Source organism: Periophthalmus magnuspinnatus, chromosome 16, assembly GCF_009829125.3.
Source record: "Periophthalmus magnuspinnatus isolate fPerMag1 chromosome 16, fPerMag1.2.pri, whole genome shotgun sequence".
Taxonomy (NCBI): Eukaryota; Metazoa; Chordata; class Actinopteri; order Gobiiformes; family Gobiidae; genus Periophthalmus; species Periophthalmus magnuspinnatus.
The window spans coordinates 8,477,864-8,498,516 of NC_047141.1; the positions used below are offsets into that span (position 1 = coordinate 8,477,864).

Below are 20,653 nucleotides of genomic sequence, written 5' to 3' on the forward strand. Positions count from 1 at the left end.
ATATGGGAAAAAGTCCAATTAAAGTCATAATTCACTTCCATATCTTCAGATAGCTCACTCTATGCCTCTGCTTTCTGCTGTTGAGCCAAATAAATCTTTATAATCTTACAAAAACAGTCAACTAAAACATCATTGACTGGTTAAATCTACTAAACAACTGAAGGAGTATAGCCCTTATAACTATCTTTAGTAGGTATCGTATTTAGTACGCTGTTGTAGTAATATACAGGGAAGATCTGTAAACTGCAGGTGGAAAAAGTCCTACCTGCTGTTGAACTTCTCTGGATGTTTCTCCCTCATCACATGGAAACGATGTGCAATGGAGGCGTCCTGAAAGAGATACAGTTTTAATAGATTTGCTCTTAAAATAAAACTTTCTTTGAACAACATTTTGCATTTAGCAGTACCTGATCAAACTGTGAAAGGAAGAAGTTTTTAAATCTAACTTGTTGCTAGTGCTCAGACTCCCTTTGGCAAATGGCTGGTATATACAACACGCAGTTTTAGAAGAGAGAAAAGTGAAGGGTGGACCACCATCGCGTCACTGTTCATCCCAAAGCATCACACTTTTTTTTTTCTTTTTTACAAGTTTATAATATATGCAATGTTTTATGATTAGATGATGTGTAGAGTCTTTGTGTCCCAGATACAAGGATACAAGATAGAAATGTTCAAATCAAATACAGCTTTTATTGATAACTATTGTAATGCTGATTTATTCTTAATTACAAAACCACTGGACATGATGGACAAGTTGTTTATGGTATAATTTGATGTTTTGGTTCTCAAGGCAATTATCCAGTCAGAAAGCAGAATGAGCCTCATGTCAGTCTCTCATTTGTGTTGCCAGTTTCAATGCTAGAATCCAGTTATTTTAAACCTAAAAGGACTCTCTGATCTGAATTGTCACTACCTAAAGCCCGGCATGTGCGGCCAATCATTGCTCAGTGCTAGTGCAGCCTCTGCAGCTCAGTGAGTGAATTCTGGAGGTTCTCAGCTTTCACATGAGACATGACCTGTAGAACAATGTTGTTTAACTGTTGAAAATGAAGTGAAGTGAAGGTCTGAGTCAGTTGTTTTAGAAAAAAAACAAAAACAAATTTCTATCTGCAGGTTAAGGTTCTGGCAGCCCAGATTCAGTGGTCATTGTCGTGCCCTTTTTTAAACTGTAAGAGCTCAGGCTGCAGACGGTTCCTTTAATTACAATGTCAATAAGAAACAAAAAAATGCTAGTGTTTGGGTAAGTCTGTGGCCTTGTGTACATCAGTAAACAGCTTAAATAACTTTTCATTCAGTTATCCAATCCTCTTTCCTCAACACCACACTTGAATAACTCCATATGAGCAATATAAAGCCGACACAAAATGGCATCAACGCAGTTCTATCCTCAGATGTCTCTCTTTCCAAATCGTCTCACAGCTCAGTCCGTGAGGCGCCTGTCATATCCCGCCCTGGTGCAGCCTATCGCAGGGCTGTGTCTTCCTCTGTGCCCCAGTGTCTGAGCACAGGAAGCGCTAGCGGGGTATCAACACTAACCTAGCACGGCACGCCGCCCGCACTCGGCCTCATTAAATCCTATCAGAGCGCGAGGAGTGGCATGCGGATAACGGCGACCCCATCGGCCGCCCCGCCCCCTCCTCGTGACCCCGGGCCACGAAGAGGAGCCACATTTCAGGGCAGGGTGTTAGCTTCCATATGCTAGTGTATAGTGTGAGCGACACAAGCTCGTCTGTGGTATATTAGCGCCATCGCAGCCTACCAGACTGCTAGGTTTCGCATTACGTGTGAACACCAAGGCATTCAACGCTAATTGCAGCAAATCCATACGTTTGCGTGGTTCATAAACATTCACGTTCGGATCCATGAGGAATTTGTTTAACGTGGTGTTTTTTTACGGCTGGGACAGAAAGAGTGCAAGTGTGACTTTGTAATGAACAACTAATGACCAAAGTTTGACACGAGATCATCAAAGTGAAAAGTGCAATCTGGTACACTGAAGTTTTGACTTAAAGGCATTGAGTTAGTTACAAAACTGCGTACATGGTGTTTTAATCACATTATCTACTGTTCCAGGTCATTTTTGGGCAACATTAATGCAAAATGAGTATCTAGTTTTGAAGTTTTAGTATCAATTAGCATCAGATTTTCCTTACTTTTGACAACTCCTACCTCACCGAGCAACAAAAATTAAGTAAAGAGAACTTTTCACTCAAGAATAGATCAGTAAACTGTGACATAAATCAAAGAACCTTAAGGAAGCGGAAGAGTGCGTTAACAGGTGCCCGACTAAAACAAAGCATCTCTGTGCCAGCCAGTTCTTTAATTCTAACTTCACAGAACGCTGGGAGAGGCAACACCACACTCTTAGGACAACTTAGCAGAAGAAGAAGAATGAGCGATAAGAAGTTGCACCGTGTTAACTTTTTTGGGTCCACTCCTCTCCCCTCCCCACGCAATCTGTTTTCCACTCCTGTTTTGAGGGCTACGGGAGGACCCCCTGCTAGCTCTCTGTACACACATTTAGAAGACGTCAAAAAAGTAAAAAAAAATAAAAATAAAAAATCAATGGCGCGTTTCTCTTGATGTCTCTTGAAGGAGCTACGAGGAGAAGACCAAACGATTTGTGGCAGATCCCAGAAGACCGGAGGAGAGAAGCAGAGAGGCGATGGATGTTTTTGTGCGCGGTTGAAGTGGTGCGGGGTACAAACGGGACAGCAGGTGCAGACAAGAGAGGCGGGCCGGCATAGGTTGTCTCCCCTTTGGTTTGGTTGCAGAATCTGAGCTGGGTACAAGGGGAGCAGCGGGTAGCGAGAGCTTTCAAACAGCCAATAAAAGGCCTTCGTACATGAGCGCTCTGTTGGAGTGGGTTATATACAGGGTACGAGCTGAAATGCATAGAAATAGACTAAATTTACTTTTTCCTTAGCGATGTACCATTTAAAGGTGTACTACGTATCTTTTCGAGCGATTGTCCGACATCAGCTTGTCTCCTTAATCATGTTATTCAATGTTAAGATAAGTAGGTGACACCAACTATGTTACAAGTCAAATCTGTGCGTTGGTGATGTTGGTGATGGCTAAAATACATGTTTTTTGCAATAAACATGAGTGATTTTAAAATGTTATCTTTAAGCATATGTTTTTTACTTTGTGCATGCCCTTAATTGTATTTATTCAATGTTTTTATGTTGCACTTTATCACCACAGTAAGTTCCTAGTTTGTGTTTTTGTGTTCACTGACGATGGCAATAAAAGTCTTTGGATTCTAATTGAAGAAATGCATTGCACATTTAATGCCAATCTGTGAAACATGTCAGGTAAAGCAGTAACATCTCCATGGAGACGGACAGGTTACATCCAGAAAAGCGACATAATGCACCTTTTAAATGTGCCTGTAAATGCCTCGGTTGGTTCCTAATTTGGTGCACCCATTGCCATTACTGAAACAAATAAAATTAGAATTAAATGATATCATAAGATTCAATAAAAAATAACAATGAATCATATCAAAATCTTGTCACGTGAGCCCCATTTTGTCACATCTCGTGGCTCTAATATTGTATGAATTATCTACACCTTGATAAGTGAAGCTCAGTGAGTTATTTACAGCAGTGATTACACACCAGTGTCCAGGCCGAGCGTTACTGCAGCCATCACCATTTTCAATATATCAACATTACTTCACATGATTGAGGGCTTTGAAATTGGGTCTGGGTCTGAACGTGAGAAAAACAAAATGTTCACAAAATCAAAGTGAGGTAAATATATCACCCAAAATACCACATTACCTCTTTAAAGTGAACTCAGTATGTTTTTTAGACATGCTTTCTAGTATTACGCGCCTGGTCTATGGAACAGTCTGTGGCAGGACTCACCTTTTCAACTTCACTGTTAATTAAACTTTATTTAGGATATGTAATTTATAATGTAGAATTTATTTAAATGTAGCAGGTGACACCACTAGACCAAGTTACAGATCATATCTATGGAGAGACGATGCGATTCACAGTAAGAATGCATATTTATTTTAGCATTAAATAAATGAACACGTGCAAGACTGGAACATTTCAGACAAAGAGGTCACGTTACACAGTGCACCGTTAAAATTAAGTGGTTCTGAAATGGCACAAACATATTTCTTAGAGCAATGTTTTGGGTCTTTTTTGAGATATTAGTAAGAGAAAAAATAACATAGCTGTCAAATAAGTTAATATACAAATAATGTAGTATTTCACCCAAAAATAAAAGTAAAAATATGGTACGTTCACTCATTCAATTATAAAGCAGTAACCACTGACCTCCTATCAAGAGTCTCTCCATCCCTGGCAGTCGGGACAGTGCCAGTTCCCCCCACCTCTTCCCTTCCCTCTCTCCTCTCTAATAATTACCAATGCAAATGTGTGGCAGTGAATGAATGCAGGACATGTGTAATGTGGTGTCATAGCTCAAAGTTTAGTCCAATTACGAGAGGGGCCCGAGAGCGGGAGAGTAATGGTGTGACAGGGGCCTCATTAGGGCCACTCACTGCATTAGGGGCCTGTCTCTCACATGGGCCCTGATTGAGATTATTACACTGTGTCATCCCCACATCCTCACAAAGAGATGGAGACATTTTGTTCTGTCTGATCAAAATCCAGTGTGGAAAACAGTGATTGTCAATAGAAAAGTGAAGAGAAATTAGGATTGAATGATTAAAGGTCCTGTATTACACAAAATGGGTTTTTATGAGTGTTAAATCATGTTATAATGTTGTTATTTCATTAAAAACATACGGATTGTGGTTTGTTTCATTCACACATGTTTGAGTAACCCTTCATTATCAGTCTGTCTATATCTTCAAAGCTTAAAATGATCTCTTCCACCTTGTGATGTCATGCAATTGTAGTTTTCAAGATAACAGATCCTTTTACCTTCAGCTCAGTTGAGATTGGCATTTCCAGGGCTGAAATGATCCAAATGATTCTAGTGAAGCTGTATGGAAGTGCTCCACTGCGTAAAAAACACAGTGGAGCACTTCCTGTATTACCACATGACATCACAAGGTGGAACAAAGTGTACTACAGGCCTTTTAAAGTGGAACATGACACTAAACACATGTCTACAGCATTGTCTACTGTTCCAAGTCCTTTTGTCAATCTTTGTACAAATTAGGTAGATTTGCAGTTTTCCGATAAAACTGAGTTTGCGCTGCCACTGTAATTTCAAGTACTATGTCACATCACGCAGGACCGCAGCCATGTGTTTTTGATCACAAGCCCATAGTGTTTGAAGTGTGGAAACCTGTTAGACCAATCACACTGTTCCTTATACCCCCAGACCCATCAATTAATCATGCAAAAAATGTAACACAAATGTAACTTTACAGTCATTAGAAAGCAATCCCACATTTCCTCCCACCCCACCACCCTACCCCCAAAACAGTCCACTCCCCACAATCAAACAACCCACCCACAGCCCACACATGGACACCGTCACAGGCTCAGTTTCACCCATGCTGCGCTCCACTGTGTGAAAAGCAGCTGAGAAGTCTAAAAGCAAAAGAACTGCACGTTTTCCAGAGTCAATGTAAAACTTTTAAAAGCGCTGTTTCTGTACTGTGCAGGGATTTAAAACCAGATTGGAATTATTCACAAATTTCATTAAGATTAAGGTAAGTCTGCACTGGTCATTTGAACTACCCTCAGCTTTAATATCACATCTGATCATGTTTGTCTTACCCATGAAGTGGTCTCCAAATTGGGTGGGACTAACTTGCTAAAATCAGAGTTTAAAATGTTGCCATTGGTTGAGAAGAGGATTATTTTTGTGGTTGGTGATTATTTTGGAGAAGTAATTGTTTTTTGCCAAACTTGGAGAGACTTATCCATGCATTTGTCTGCAGTAGGTTAGACTACTGTAATGTCCTGCTCACTGGCCTCTCCAAACGAGCATTAAGACAGCTGCAGTACATCCAGAACACTACTGCTCGGGTCCTAACTAGAACCAGGAAGTACAAACACATGCGTCCTGTGCTCAGGTCTCTCTATCTTCAGCTCCTCATTTTCCAATGGAGGTTTTAATTTGGTTTCTGTATTTTTAGTGGAGCAAACAGTAGCAGTAGAAGTAGTCAGTAATAAAATCACATGGGGCAGATAAAAGAGGCAGGTAAACCCACTGAAAAATGTTTGTCTAAAACTTAAATAAAATTCAGAGATCAGATGGCGTTTCCTCACAGTTCTCCTGCTGAATAAAACCAGTGATATTACAAAACACACACTGGTGGGCAGGCCATAGGTGATGACCAGGTCCAGAGTTCATTTGTACAGGGTCTAAGAGGTTATCTATGTGCAAGCTAAAATTACCTGTTAAAGTAATCATAATAAAAGAATTGTGTAAAATTGATAAAAACTAGAAAAAAAGATTGCATTTTTTGGTGGCCTGTATACTATGATGCATACAATTCGAAGGTTGCTAAAAATAATTTAGTGACATTTAAAACTTGTAAAAATGTTCAATAAAATAAGTTTAGTGGCCTGAGTGTTGGAGCATACAGTGCTAGCTTCCCTTTCCAAGTTTTGTGGTCTAAATTTAGGTCATTTACGATAAAAGACTTGTCCATGAGAGAGAAGAGATCTGAGATTATTGATGTTGGCTCTGAGTTTATGGAGGGTTTTGTGCATATGCCACAATCATGGGAATTAATTGTGTTTGATTACAGTGTCATGCAGATTCTAGTGTGAGTTCAATATTGTATTGAGAGGAGGCGATGTCTGACGATGTTGGGATGTAATTGGGCCTTTTTTAAAGGTTCAGGTCTCTTAGATAATGTGATAAAATTGTCCACGTAGGGCATGTGATTGTCTCTGCATGTTTTATATGTGTAATAATCTTGAGCGGCGGAACTTCACATCTCCAGAACGAGGTGGTAAAAAAGGTCCAGAAATGACCTAAACTGGCCAAACTGAATGTGGTAACGAGGATTCTGAAGTTGTCCTTGAATGCCTCTGACTGCAATTTAAAATAATTTGTTCCAACATGAATCCCTCTCTTTGACACTGGGATGGTGATGCAGGGTGGTAGGGGGGGTGTCTATAATGTCCTTCATGAGAGCACTTGGGTTGACAGAAGGTATGTCCTTTGTTTACTTTCTGGACCATGGAGGAGTCAAGGATCAGCACGGATGGGTCTGGCCAGGGCTGAGGGCACCGCAGAGATCTGAGCAGGGTTCCACGTGGCGGCATGACCAGGAGCTGAGTCATCTCCTCAACATGTGCAGGGAGGGACAGGAGGCCCCTTTTGGTCCATGTGATGCAGTCAGGTTGCACACGCTGAGAGGGGGCAGTGGGTCCTCCTCCATCACGCAGAGCAGCCAGACATGGCACGCGCGAGGTAGAATCTGCAGGCGCTGTGCGACCTCCGAGCAGCACTGGATCTGCAGTTGGTAAAGATTGGCACAACAACGGAAACTTGCTCTCATTACCCAAGGCTACTGGTGATGTGTTAAGGGTCATACCTCACACTCTGCGACAATCAGATTGTGGAGTCAGGCTGAAGCTGGCCCTTGTGAGTTTGGTCCAAGACATTGAATTTATTCACCAGTGCAATGTCAGGAGCGGAAGAGGTGCAGCACGGCCAGTTACCCCACTGCCTACAGCCATTATGCTCCCCCACAACAATCCATAGGTCTGGCCAGACTGGAGTAGAGCTGATCAGGTCTTTTTTGGGCCCACAGGTGAACTTTCGTTGGTTGGCTTTACATTAGAATCCGAGCTTCCAGTGGTTAAAAAACTTAAATCCAGATGAAAACAAAATTAAAAGCTCTTTACTATCTCCCACTAAAAATATTGTCAAGATCAGTTAAAAAAAAAAGTTTAGGATTTGACCTGAGTATTATTTAGTTTAATAGCTCTATTTGAATTGTAGCTGTGGGAATTTAGGTGTATAGTCCCACTTTAATCTAACAAAATTTGCAAATTCAATTAAAAAAGGTACACCAGATTTTTTTCATCTAATAAAGTGTGTAATGTAATTTGTACAGCTCCAGTGCAGATGTATTGTAAAAGCAGCTCTTGAGTCAAAATGAGACCACTGTGTGATGTTTGCATCTAATTATAAAGAGTTTGGCAATAAAAGTCTTCTGATTCTGATTTTTATCCGCTGCGAACCAGAAAGCAACACTAGTACAATGTTAGCATGCTAGTTATTGTTAGCATTACGGTGACGACAAAACTCAGCTCTGGGCCCTGAAAGTTGTGAAAAGCACTTATAAACTTGTTGCAGTGACTAATTAGGATGGCAGGAATGTGTTAGGAAAGTGAGGATTACGTTTGGATTACAGCAAACAGCTGAAAATGAATCACGTTTTCGAGACAGTAAAAATGAGGTACAGCACCTTTAATGTCTTTTGCAGAGACGAAAATGTCATATGAAACTCGTGTATTAGTTTAAAAGGTAACTGAATATTGTACATCGTATTTGATCAATGATTATAGACTCGATACTCAAGATGGATTCTGGTCCCGCAATAATAAACACTCTTCAGACAACAGAATGTGATTGTCAAAATTAAATCATACGACTTTCTTTTATACAGTGGTCCTTTGTTTATCGCGGGGGTTATGTTCTAAAAATAACCTGCAATAGGTGAAATCCATGAAGTATCAGCTTTATTTTTTACAATTATTCTATATGCAGCTGTAAAACCCCTCACCACATACTTTATACACTTTTCTCACACAGGCATTAACATTTTCTCACATTTCTCTCTTGTTTAAACACTCTCAAAGTTCAAACCTTCATAGGCGCCTTTGAACGTTTCATCGACATTGTGGGTTTTGTCGGGGAGAAAACTTGCAAACATACAGCACTTCAGAGTAACACTACGATCAAACATGTATGTAAATTTGTCTGACCACATTCTGTACTGTACAGGAGACACAGCACAGAGGAGACCGATGGACAACGGTCTACAGTCCCTCAGCCAATCAGGACAAAGAACACAATGCACGCTCATACACTGTAAAAAAGCATGAAAAATTGCACTATAAACGTGAAACAGCGAGAAAGCAAAAGGTGAGCTGCGATATAATGAGGGACACCTGTATTACCATGTGGCTTTATATTCATTTCTGTCCCGTGAATGTGGCTTTTTAGTATCAATAATTGTTCAAATGAGTATCTAGTTTTGATATTAGTTTTAGTATTCATTCAAATCAGATTTTTGATATTTTTAACAACCCTAGTATAGAAGAAAATTGACTTAAGTGTAACAATAATTATGATTTCTGATTTTTTTTTAGTTTAATTCATTTCTATGTAAAAATTGCAATGCCCCACTGAAACTTCACATCTAGCTTTATGTTTAAAAGTTCACGATGTAGCTTTTCTTGCTTTCCCTGAAATGTTCCATACTGTGGAACATTCTCGGCAAAACAATAACATTTCTATGGAGACAAAAAGGTGACAGACCCTTCAACATTACGAGAGGTGGGTAGTACTCAGTTACATTTACTTGAGTAACTTTTTGAAGACATTGTACTTTTCTAGCAGTATACTTTTACTCCTACTTGTATTGAAGTAACAGTACTTTAGTAAAAGTTTTGGGTACTCTTCCCAAAAGTTTTATGTTGACAATATGAAATGATTTGAACATTTGAGTTGTTTGTAATGTACTTTTCCTCATATTTGTGTCTACCCTTTGAAAATACCAGATTTGTGGATTATTTAAGGTTTTGTCCTTCCGATCACACTAACCTCAAATTATAAATGAGATGTTCCACCCTGATAATTACTCTTTTAGTTACTCTCACTTGTGTAGCAGTTTCCACAGATACTTACTACTTCAGTAATTTCTTGAACCATTATTTTGCACTTCTACTCTACTATTATTATAGTAATCTTGAGTATAATCTTTGTCGACTCTACCCACCTCTGAACATCACTGACTTCCCTCTAAACTTTTCGTATAAGAAGTCAACAGTCCGATCGCGTGCGTCTCCCGAAGTGCTGATCTTTGTCTTTCCTTGGTGTCATTACAGAAACAATCTAGTCCATCTGCATAATCTCTGAGCTAATTATAAGCCTGACTTGTCGCATAACCTCTATTCTAATTTTCCATGGCGGCGATGGAAAGCTAAAAAGAACCAAAATGTTGCGCGACACTTGGGCCCATAGAGAGCTCAAAGTCCTAATCCCTGACAAACAGCTTCATTGTCATCATCACGCCCACTGACTCCTGATCCCATCACACCAACCATCGTCACGGGAACCACATGGACAAATACTAATTGTGTTCTTGTTTTCATGGTAAAGGTCACTGACATTGGATACATTTTAATACAGTTTAGGTATGTTCAGTTTGTGTAATCAGTAGTTAAAGGGGCCGCAGTTGAGTTTTTCCATATATTTGAGCAAAGTGTCTGTTCATAGACCTCATAAAGAAGTGGACTAAGGGAGTGTGATGTTATCCATAGCTTTCGGCTCCAGTCGAATGAAGCTCATCGAGGCTAACGGTTATAGGACTGAATTTGGAGCCAAGTTCAATACTTGTAATTCCGACCGCAAGTATCATAGTAACCAAAGAGCCAATCAGGAGTGAGGCTGTTGAAGGTAACGCCCTATCCCACCCACACTGCTAGGTTGGCAGGTAGCAGGCGTTTACCAACTCTGTCAATCACACCTGTTGCTAATGCTACTCCGAGCATGCTTGGATAAATAAGGCGCCTGATTTGTCCGTTATTATTGTTCATATCTTGATTTCCGGACAAAATAGATTTCCGGTAAAACATGTTGTGCAGGTTAATACAAACATTTTAAGACCAAAATGGTGAGCCTGACAGCAGCAGTTACAGAGAGAGGCCACGCTTTTTCAATAGAAAGTGAATTGGAGAGTCGATGGAGCTGGAAATGCACCCATCCTCACTTCTTATAGTCTATAGTCTTGATCCAATACAGATATATTGTACAAGCAGCTCTTGAGGTCAAAATAAGTCTGCTGTGTGCTGTCTGCATCTCATTAAAAAAGAGTTTTACTGTCCATAATCTTAATCTCTGGATATCATGCTGCTCTTAGCGTATTAAAACTCATCAACAACGTCAACATTCCCACATGCCTAACGTATCCACACAGTAGTTCATCAATGTATGCAATCCGCCTTCACCCGCTGCGCTTCCAGTACACAACCATTTGTCTATCGCTGTGCATAACCTCCTCTGTCACAATGTTAACTAGAGCCCTCGCTAACATCCGCTAACCTCCACATTAATATCTTAAATCGGCTTGCTAACACCTCCGAGCTGTTATTCCGCTAACATTTGAGGAGCCATGTATCACTCAGGTCGTATACAGGTAGACAAAGCCGGGTCACTCCTGTCCATGTCGCCTGCAAATGTCAATTATGGCATTTCCCCCTGACATTTGTGCGTAATGGCCGACATGAGAGGCGCGGAGTCAGTGTCATTATGTTGGACAGGGAGCGGGGGCTGGGGACTTGTTTATCGACGGCGCTCTATTAAGGCACAAGTACATTTCAATAACTGCATAATATAGATCAGATTAAAGGCGAATGAATGGGGATATGTGGCGGTACTTTGCAGACAAGGATGTTTTTGTTCATTAAAATGGCCTGAATTCTAATTATGAGTTGTGTATGGGTTTGAGTGTGGAGTGTAGCGTTGAATATGGAAAGGTAAAGTCAGGTGATTTACTTTGTGGCTCTTTATCAGTTCAGAATGATCTCTGTGTATGGTTTATACAGAGGGACATCAGTCTGGTTCCCACTCCGTCCATCGAGCCTTGAGCCAGACTAAAACACCACTGTCCAATCAGTTTTGTTTATTTTTCATTTTTTACACATTATTTTTTACCCATTTCTCTCACCTAAGATGAACACAGTTTAATGCTTTGCTCATTGATTCTGTAAAAATCCGCAATGTTTTTCAGTCCCCTATGACCCCTCTTAAGTAGCCATATTTGTTTTGATAAGGATGGACCATGTGTGTTCCTGATTGGCTAATCCACTTGTCAATTATGCTCATCTGAACTCTAAGAGATTCACATCTTCATTAAGTATCGGAGAAGTGTATTCTGCATCCCCGGTCACAGTGCCCCTGGTGTTAAACATGTGAACAGCATAGATAAAGTATAAATGTTTAAACTATCACCTTTTTTGCTTATCTATGATGCAGTTCCATCAGGTCCAGGCTGAGTTCCCTGTGCAGGACTTTGTGGGGCTTGACGTTGGCGGAGGCTGTTTATCCACACCTGGTGCAGCGGTGTGGTGGTTGTTAGCATACTTAAAGTGAATTTGGTGTGAAGTTTGCAGAAGGTGTCGTCTTCAGCAGCATGTGCAGCTGTGTCTCTCTCCAATTATTCATTAGGAGCAGTATTGTTACTTCGTTAGGATTTCAGGATTTTGTAAAATTTGATTGTTTTACTGTTCAAAAAATATCAGGCTTTGGAATTATTTTCAACTTGAAATATGTATTCTGCATTGGTGTGGAACATGAGCTAAACATATCTTAAATAATATGAACAAAACTGAAAATATTTGGTATGTAGTGTATATTAACAGTACAAAACATAAAGCAGGGAGACATGAAGGAAGTTATGTAGTCTGTGCTCTACAATCACAACTGAACCTGGATGTCTTAATCTGCAGATAAAGGACACATACAAGGTCTAATTCTCAGTATAAGGACAAGCCTCATGTGAAAGAACCTCCAGAATTCACTCACTGAGCTCCAGAGGCTGCACTAGCACTGATTCATGATTGGCTGAAGGTGCTGGGGTTTAGGTAGTGACCATTCAGATCAGAGAAAATCATTTAAAGTTTAAACCAAATAGATTTCGGCGTTGAAATTGGCAACCCAAATGAGACTTATGTGAGTATTTTCTGATTGTATAATTGTCTTAAGAACCAAAACACTAAACGGCAACATAAACTTGTTCATCATAACCAATGTTTTTTGTCATAATGTTAAGAATAAATCATCATTACAATTGTTAAGAGCACAAGGGTTATGTTTATCAAATTTTAAACAAAAACTGTACCTACTCTCCCTAAATCAGCCACCCACTAATATGGACCCATCTTCTTCAACTCATTACAAGCTGAAAATGTGAAATCTGCTTCCATACCTGTCGCTCTTTAATGCATGTATTGAACCAACTATTCAGCTCACCTTTTTATGTGTCTGTGTTGAAATGTAAAAAGTTTCCGTACCACTCCGATGGAGAAGTAGTTGTTGATGATGCTGTAGGGGGCGGGGTCTCCTTGCTCCTCCTTATCTGTGGGGGTCACGTCGATCCTCCAGCGATCCAACAACACCTCCGAACTGTTCTCCACGTCACGGAGGATCTTCAGCAGGCTCTCCCCCTCGTAGCCTGGGAACATCACACACACTCAGAGGGCATGGAAGGAGGAATATTGTGGAGCTACTATGGATGATACTCACATATACACTTCAAAACATGTGTAAACTTGTAAAAATAGTGGACCTGGATGTCATTTGGATCATTTCAGCCCTGGAATTGCTAAACTTTGAAGCTGCATCTATTGTTTTAGCCTTGTTGAAACTCACACTGTAGACTTTCTGTGGCAATCTCAACTTTAAAACGCCTTAAACAGCAACAATTTAAGGTTTTTATAATATATTGTAGAGTAGAGCAGTTCAATTGAGGCTAAAAGTAGCTGCTATCTTTAAAATTACCACTTCATGACATCACAAGGTGGAACAGAGCATTTTGAGCTTTGGAAATGTAGACAGTTTAATAATGCAGGGTTACTCAAACATGTAAGAATGGAATAAAACACAACTCCTGCTATGTTTTTGAGGAGGTAACAACATAATAACACGGCGAAAAAGCTCACAAGAGTCAATTTTGCATAACATAGGACCTTTAATTGTTCACATTTTGACTTCAGAATGTTGATTAATCACTGCCGTATTAAGGTCAGAGCTTAAAAATAGGTAACCTGCGCTGACTCCCCGTGACCTGGTGTGTCTAAATGCAGTGTGCTCGGGTACCTCCTCCCCAGCGCAGACAGCGTGCCAGGTCATTGCCCGTGCCAAGGGGAAGTATGCACACGGGGGGGTTCCGCTCCAGGTTGGCCTTATCTGCGGCAAAGCAAAACACAGCAAATCAACACAGCCAAGCCCACGCACCGGCCAACAGGACAGTGAGCGCTCGCCGGAAGTACTATTCTCTCCCATTCATTTTTCCCATAGACTTTTCTTAACGTTTGAATATTTTCGGTGGGGAATATAAATGTGACGTTTACTTATGGAACCACCAGAGTAGACTTTAAAGTGGACAAAGTGGGGCTGTTGAGCTCCATTAAATGAAGACTTTAAATTGTACAGGTTTAAAGGGCTGTACCTAATGATTCTTTCTTCTTTTTTTTTGTCATATCATAAAGTACATTTGTCTTATGCATATCTGTAGTAAATTGAAAAAGCAGCAGTTAAAATGAGACTGTTGAAAAGCGTTTTTTTATCGGCTGCGAACCAGGAAGTAATGCTACTCAAACTATTTTAAGCTCGATAGTCCTCATTTTAATCTCTATAGCTGGGTTTCAGGTTCAGCATTCTATAGATCAATAATATTTAATACAGAACAGATGGGAGCAGGTGAAATGAATATTATAAAAATTTAGTTTTTTGTTGTAGTACAGTGAGTTTTAGATTCTAATCACTAACAGAAATGACCAGTTTAACATTTGTAAATATACTTTTTAGATATTTTATGGCAAAGTGCAAAGTAATCAATAGGAAAAACTGATTCTTGCCTCCATCTGAGAGTATGACATTATCACATTCAAGAGATATCTATTTTTTCTGCCTTTTGTGTAGCCTTTATTGGACAGCACAGCAAGTTTTCATTTTGACAATGAATTTTCATGTAATTTTAGGCTGTGGCAAAGTTTTGATCAAGATTTAGTCAAGCAATTGTTCATTAAAATTATGATAATAGACACTGTCATGCTTCAGTTTGTCCCTCTCTTGTTGAGTCAGTGTGTTCAGCTGATATTATGATGGCACAGGAGACCCTTATTTACACTAAGCTATGATATTATGAAAGTTAAACAAGCAAAAACTATAATTTGTCAATGTAATTTACTGATTTTAGAATATGGGAGGGAATTTGTGATTAAAATAGAACTAAACACCTAAACTCCTAACACATTTCCTTATGTATCCACATTTCAAACTCCGCCCCTACAACCAGGTGTTTGTAATCAGAAACACCAGGCTTTAATGAGGCCAGTCCTGTGTAATGTCACCAAGTACTTGAAATGTCAATGGCCCGTGAAGGTAGCAGAAACGCACTCAGTTTTGGCTGCTTTGGACCATAAACCTGCAAATTGTGCCTCTTTTACACTGAAATTGCCAAAAATAGGAACCCAAAGGCCATACTGCAGCACAGTTTTAACCCTGCCCCATGCCCCCTCTGGCCCCCACAGCCCCTCCAGTGTCTCACAACGTCTCTGCCACCCACCCACCAGCCTGTCCCTGAATCCATTTTCACTCGACTGTAGTAGAAGGACCAGTAGTCATCTGAATGCCCAGCGGTAACGGCTATTTCAAGCTCTGCATTTGGCCCCACCATTATTACCTTTCTTTGTTTTGATTGATAAAAAATTGCCGCAATTTTTGAGCGCCCGAAGAAGCAACACGTGTCTTCAAGGCCAGATACACAAAACCAGCTATGTTTTTTTTTTTTTGTTTTTTTTCAAATGATGACTAATTTGTTGTTTTCCCACTTGGGCAATCATTCCATTTTCCCTGAATAGGCAGGTCCAAGCCAAATCAAAGTATTTATGTACAAGCTATAAAGGAGTTCCAGTTTGTGTAGCCGTCTCTGGAACCAATAAAACACGCAATTCTAGTTCCCAAAATAGGAAGCGGGTTTATTTCTACCCCGCGAAGCCTGATCAAAGAATGAATGATGTACAATAAGTCGTGTAATTGAAAAAGGTATAGACAAGAAATGATAATGTTGGATGTGTTTAATGTACCGATGAAGTCCAGGATCCAGCCAACGGTGCCGTCCCCTCCGCAGGCGAGCACTCGGAAGTCAGGGACATCGCGGAAGAAGTTCAACCTGCCGTAAACGTAACATAGAAGAGGTTATAGCTGCAGACAGGGACATTAAGGAGTACATTTTGAATAAGAAAGTTGTTAACGAATGCAGCCGTGTCGTTCATTTACAGAATAAATGTGTATGTAATGTGTGAATCAGAATTATATACGCACATACTCAATTTGCACATCCAGGAAAGACTATGGGGGCAGTAGTGAGTCTGGATCGATGATGTGGTACTTTGATGAGAAATAGCCAAAAAGGAAGTTTGTGAAGTAAGAGTAGTGTTTTATTTAGTGTCATACACAAACGCTTCGACCTGAGAAATGAAAACGGTGGCTAAACCAGGACTAAACCAGGACTAAACTAGGACTAAATCAGGACTAAACCAGGACTAAACCAGGACTAAACCAGGACTAAACCAGGACTGAAACAGGACTAAACCAGGACTGAAACAGGACTAAACCAGAACAAAACCAGGACTGAATCAGGACTAAACCAAGGACTGAACCAGGACTAAACCAGAACAAAAAACAGGTCTAAACCAGGACTAAACCAGGACTAAACCAGGACTAAACCAGGACTAAACCAGGTCTACACCAGGACTAAACCGGGCCTAAACCAGAACTAAACCAGGACTGAACCAGGACTAAACCAGGACTGAATCAGGACTAAACTTGGACTAAACCAGGACTAAACCAGGACTGAACCAGGACTGAATCAGGACTAAACCTGGACTAAACCAGGACTAAATGAGAACTAAATGAGAACTAAATGAGAACTAAACCAGGACTAAACCAGGACTAAACCAGTTCTAAACCAGGACTGAATCAGGACTAAACCAGAACTGAATCAGAACTAAATCAGGACTAAACCAGAACTAAACCAGGATTGAACCAAGTCTACATTAGGACTAAACTGAGCTCAGACCAGGACCAAATTATGAAGTGTAAACGCGCCCTCATGCATGTCTGAGTAATCCTGTATTATCCTGCATTTGAGGCTTAAGCACTCAGAAAATCTCTGTTTTCACCTACCCCCTATCCCCGCCCACTTCTCTATACAAAGTTGAATTTATTTTTAAAAAGCATACATATTTTGTAGCCATTTTCAACTATAAAAACAAGTATAAAGCATGAAACCAGGAAGTCAATGGACCTGTTTCTGTTACTAAGCCGTTTTATATCAGTAAATTAATGACGTGTATGTAACGTCTCCTTTAAAGTAAAATACTGTAGTGTAAGCACATAACACGTTTACTGTCATGTTCCTCTGTCGTCCTGTTGGCCTGACTAATCAGATCATTAGGACCACCGCTGAGGCCGCCTTCTTCCGTTCCTTCACTGTACCAGAGCCCCGAGCTAACTGGATGAGGACCCTGTGTGCCTGTACGGGAGCCCAAATCATTCACTCAATTACTCCCCACCGGGACTGTAAACGCATTAAACACAGAACAGACAGCCGCTCACATGAAAGGCAACTTGGGCCATGTTTGAATCCCCAAGAAACAACACTTCATTTGGGGTAAGGGTATTACAGCGAGGGCAGTGTGTGTGGGGGGTGTTGCCAATGGGAGGGCAATGCTGGGGTCATCTAGAGGACAGGTCCCTCAACACAGTCTTAAGAAGATATAACAAAGAGAATATAGATTAAAGGAACATTACCTGTGTGATTCCATGTAAATATAACATTGAACCACACTTTGGAACATGCTCCATTGAGATAGATATGTTTTATGCAACACTGTAGAAGATTATGGTCAAAGAAACAACATTTGCATGAAAAGAACAGGCCAAATACACGTTAGGTTTGTGGAAATGCAAGCAAACTCGCAGCAAGGATGAATGTTTTTCTATGTTTTGCAGTAAAGTGCAGTAAACAAAAAAAAACCCAACATTATTTTAGTCACTCAGTTGGAGTGTTTGTCCATGTATCCAAAGGTTCGTGGTTCAAATCTTGCTCTCGACATAAACATCATTGATTGAGCGGTCAGATCCACTGCCCCATAGGTTGGCGGTTGTGCGATTCCAGCTCCCATATATGAATACTGTTGTTGTGTCCTTGGGCAAGACACTTAACTGACCTTGCCTCCAGTCTTTATGTACAATGGTGTATGAATATGTGATCTTTGTTAAATTAGTGGATTCTGTTGTACTATTCATTTGATCCCCTTAGAACACATGTCAAACTCAAGGCCCGTGGGCCAAATGTGGCCCTCCACATCATTTTATGTGGCCCTTGACAGGTTAAATTAAAGATATTATGGACTTAAAATTTCATTTTATCAGGAGATATGCAGTTACAGACATATTTTTGCATCTAGGTAAATGCATATGCAATATTTGTAATTTGTAAAAAATGTTAAAAAAGTAGTTTAGGCCCGTTTGAGGGTAGCCATTTTGCTGATGTGGCTCTCGGTGAAAATGTGTTTGACACCCTTGCTTTAGAATTATAAGGTTCTGAGTGGTTTTGAAAAGTTTTGCTATTAAGATATGCAAACAACGGAACATTCCAGACAAAGCCATTTCAATGAAGACAAGCCGGTAGACGGGTAGAGGTTGAAAAGTTTCACAGTGCCATTTAAAACAGAAAACAAAACAACAAAACAAAACTTCTGCCAACAACTTAGTCTGGGACACAAGGTCATCCCCCAAAATGGAGCAGCGGTGAGTCCCGTCCTGTGCCTCCTGCATGTTTCACGGAGCATTCATTTTTCATAAGGCCCACATTCGAGGTCTAATCAAAGCCAAACATGAGCACGGCACGGCATGGCACTGCTCAGCCCCGCTCAGACCCCCTCAGCCTGTGTACTAAGACAGGCCAGGACATCCCGAGTGCAGGCAGCAGAGCGGAGAGGGCCTCTGCATGTAAATGATCCATCAGCGTTTAATGACGGCACAGGGACATGCCTCTGCTCGGGCTCTGCTGTCCGGAGCTGATGCATATGGAGAGAGGGCTCTGCATCTCATATCTCTTATTACAGTGTAGGAGGCAGGAAGCATGTTTGTAAACACACTGGTATTAGGGAGGATCTGTGGAGTACTTTAGAGGACAGAGGATGCTTCAGGAGTAACACTTTGGTCTGGCTGGCTTTTCTATCTGTTATTTCAGTAGTTATTTATACATAGGATTCACAAGTTAACAAAGACCAAGTAGTGTATTATAAACTTTCTTTCTTAGTAACTTTCTTAGGTTTGATGTAGTAAGGTATTACATTATAATTTCTACATTAACCATTGGAAATGCTGTTACATGCACACTCTAAATCCAGTTATGATTTTTGGACTATTAAAATGATATGCAAACAGCAAAATTACCTATTTTCTTTCCAATCATGGTCATCTCTCATCATCTCTGATCACTCACATCAGATTTTCCAGTTCATGTAATTTAAGAAAAGAAATCAAATAAGTGGCGACAGTAGCCTAGATTGAGTGTTTGTCCTCTGATCTGAAGGTTGGCGGTTCGAATCCTGCTCTCAACATGAATGCTGTTTCTTGATATAAAGAGCTTTGAGTGATGAGAAGATGGAAAAGCGATATAAAAATGCAACTATTTACCATAATAATGAGATTTTCGTGTGCATGTGAACATAGCCACTGTTCTTGTAATTCAATTAGATTAAACGTCCTAATTTTCAAAAGGAATTTCTAAAAATGTTTAATCGGCCCTTTGTTGTCAGCCATTATCCAACAACAAAATCAATAATGTAAATTTCGCCGACAACCTCAAAACTGTACTGATGATGTATTAATCCTTTATTATCCATCATTAACTGAAAAAAATGTTTAAATGTTGTTCATACCCAGGCATAGGTCCGTTCTTGGCCAGGTTGTACACTTGTCTTGGGTTCAGCAGATACTGAAACTTCCTGTAAATCCTACAAAATAAAACATTTAAAAAACATCATTTATATAATCAAACTTTATAAAACATATCCATAATAAAGAGTCAAATTTAAAACCATAATCTAGTATTGCCAAAAAACAAGTTCTTCTTTTCCTCCAGGCGGATTGTAGACCCACCCGTGTGACAGGCCAGTGCAGTGGACAGCGGCTCTGGCCCCCCTTGGGACTAACCATTAGAAAGACTAATATATTTTAATTTCAATTCCATTATATCAACTGGCTGAAGTCGTATTTTGATCTCATAATTTAAACAGATGAGGGCGGGGGTAATAGGCAGTGAATGAATATGTTTCAGTAATAAGCCAATTAGCCTTGGGTTAGGCTAGGGCCGGGCTGCACATGACAGCACAGAGGAGGGGGGGGGCTGTGCTCACAGTGACAGCCTGCTACCTCTGACTCTCCAGACAGTCAGAACATGCTACTTCAATTACTGCATCTGTTACCATGGTGTAAAGTCAGAACACACATTTATTTTTTTTTACTTATTTTTACTTTACTTATTTCTGAGTTGTTGTTGTTGTTGTTTTTTTTTGTATTTTAGATTCAAGCTAAATTGTATCAGAGCCATAAAAGTAAACATTGTGCATTAAGAATAAGCTGTTGGTGCAGCTGTGATTGGTCTAACAAGGGGTCGGCAACCTGCGGCTCCAGAGCCACAAGCTCTTTCATCCTTATACTGCAG

General features: G+C 40.2%; 1 protein-coding gene across 1 annotated transcript in view; it reads right to left on the minus strand.

Annotated features, from left to right (window-relative positions):
* The window catches only part of dgkb (diacylglycerol kinase, beta), a 136,468-nt gene that overhangs the window by 49,406 nt on the left and 66,409 nt on the right, over positions 1-20,653 (minus strand). The window contains exons 16-20 of the mRNA XM_033980906.2: positions 19,869-19,943; positions 15,999-16,084; positions 14,008-14,097; positions 13,203-13,363; positions 266-330 (exon numbers count right to left, since the gene is read on the minus strand). Coding sequence (XP_033836797.2) covers positions 266-330; positions 13,203-13,363; positions 14,008-14,097; positions 15,999-16,084; positions 19,869-19,943 — 477 coding nt within the window. The remainder of the gene's footprint in view (positions 1-265; positions 331-13,202; positions 13,364-14,007; positions 14,098-15,998; positions 16,085-19,868; positions 19,944-20,653) is intronic.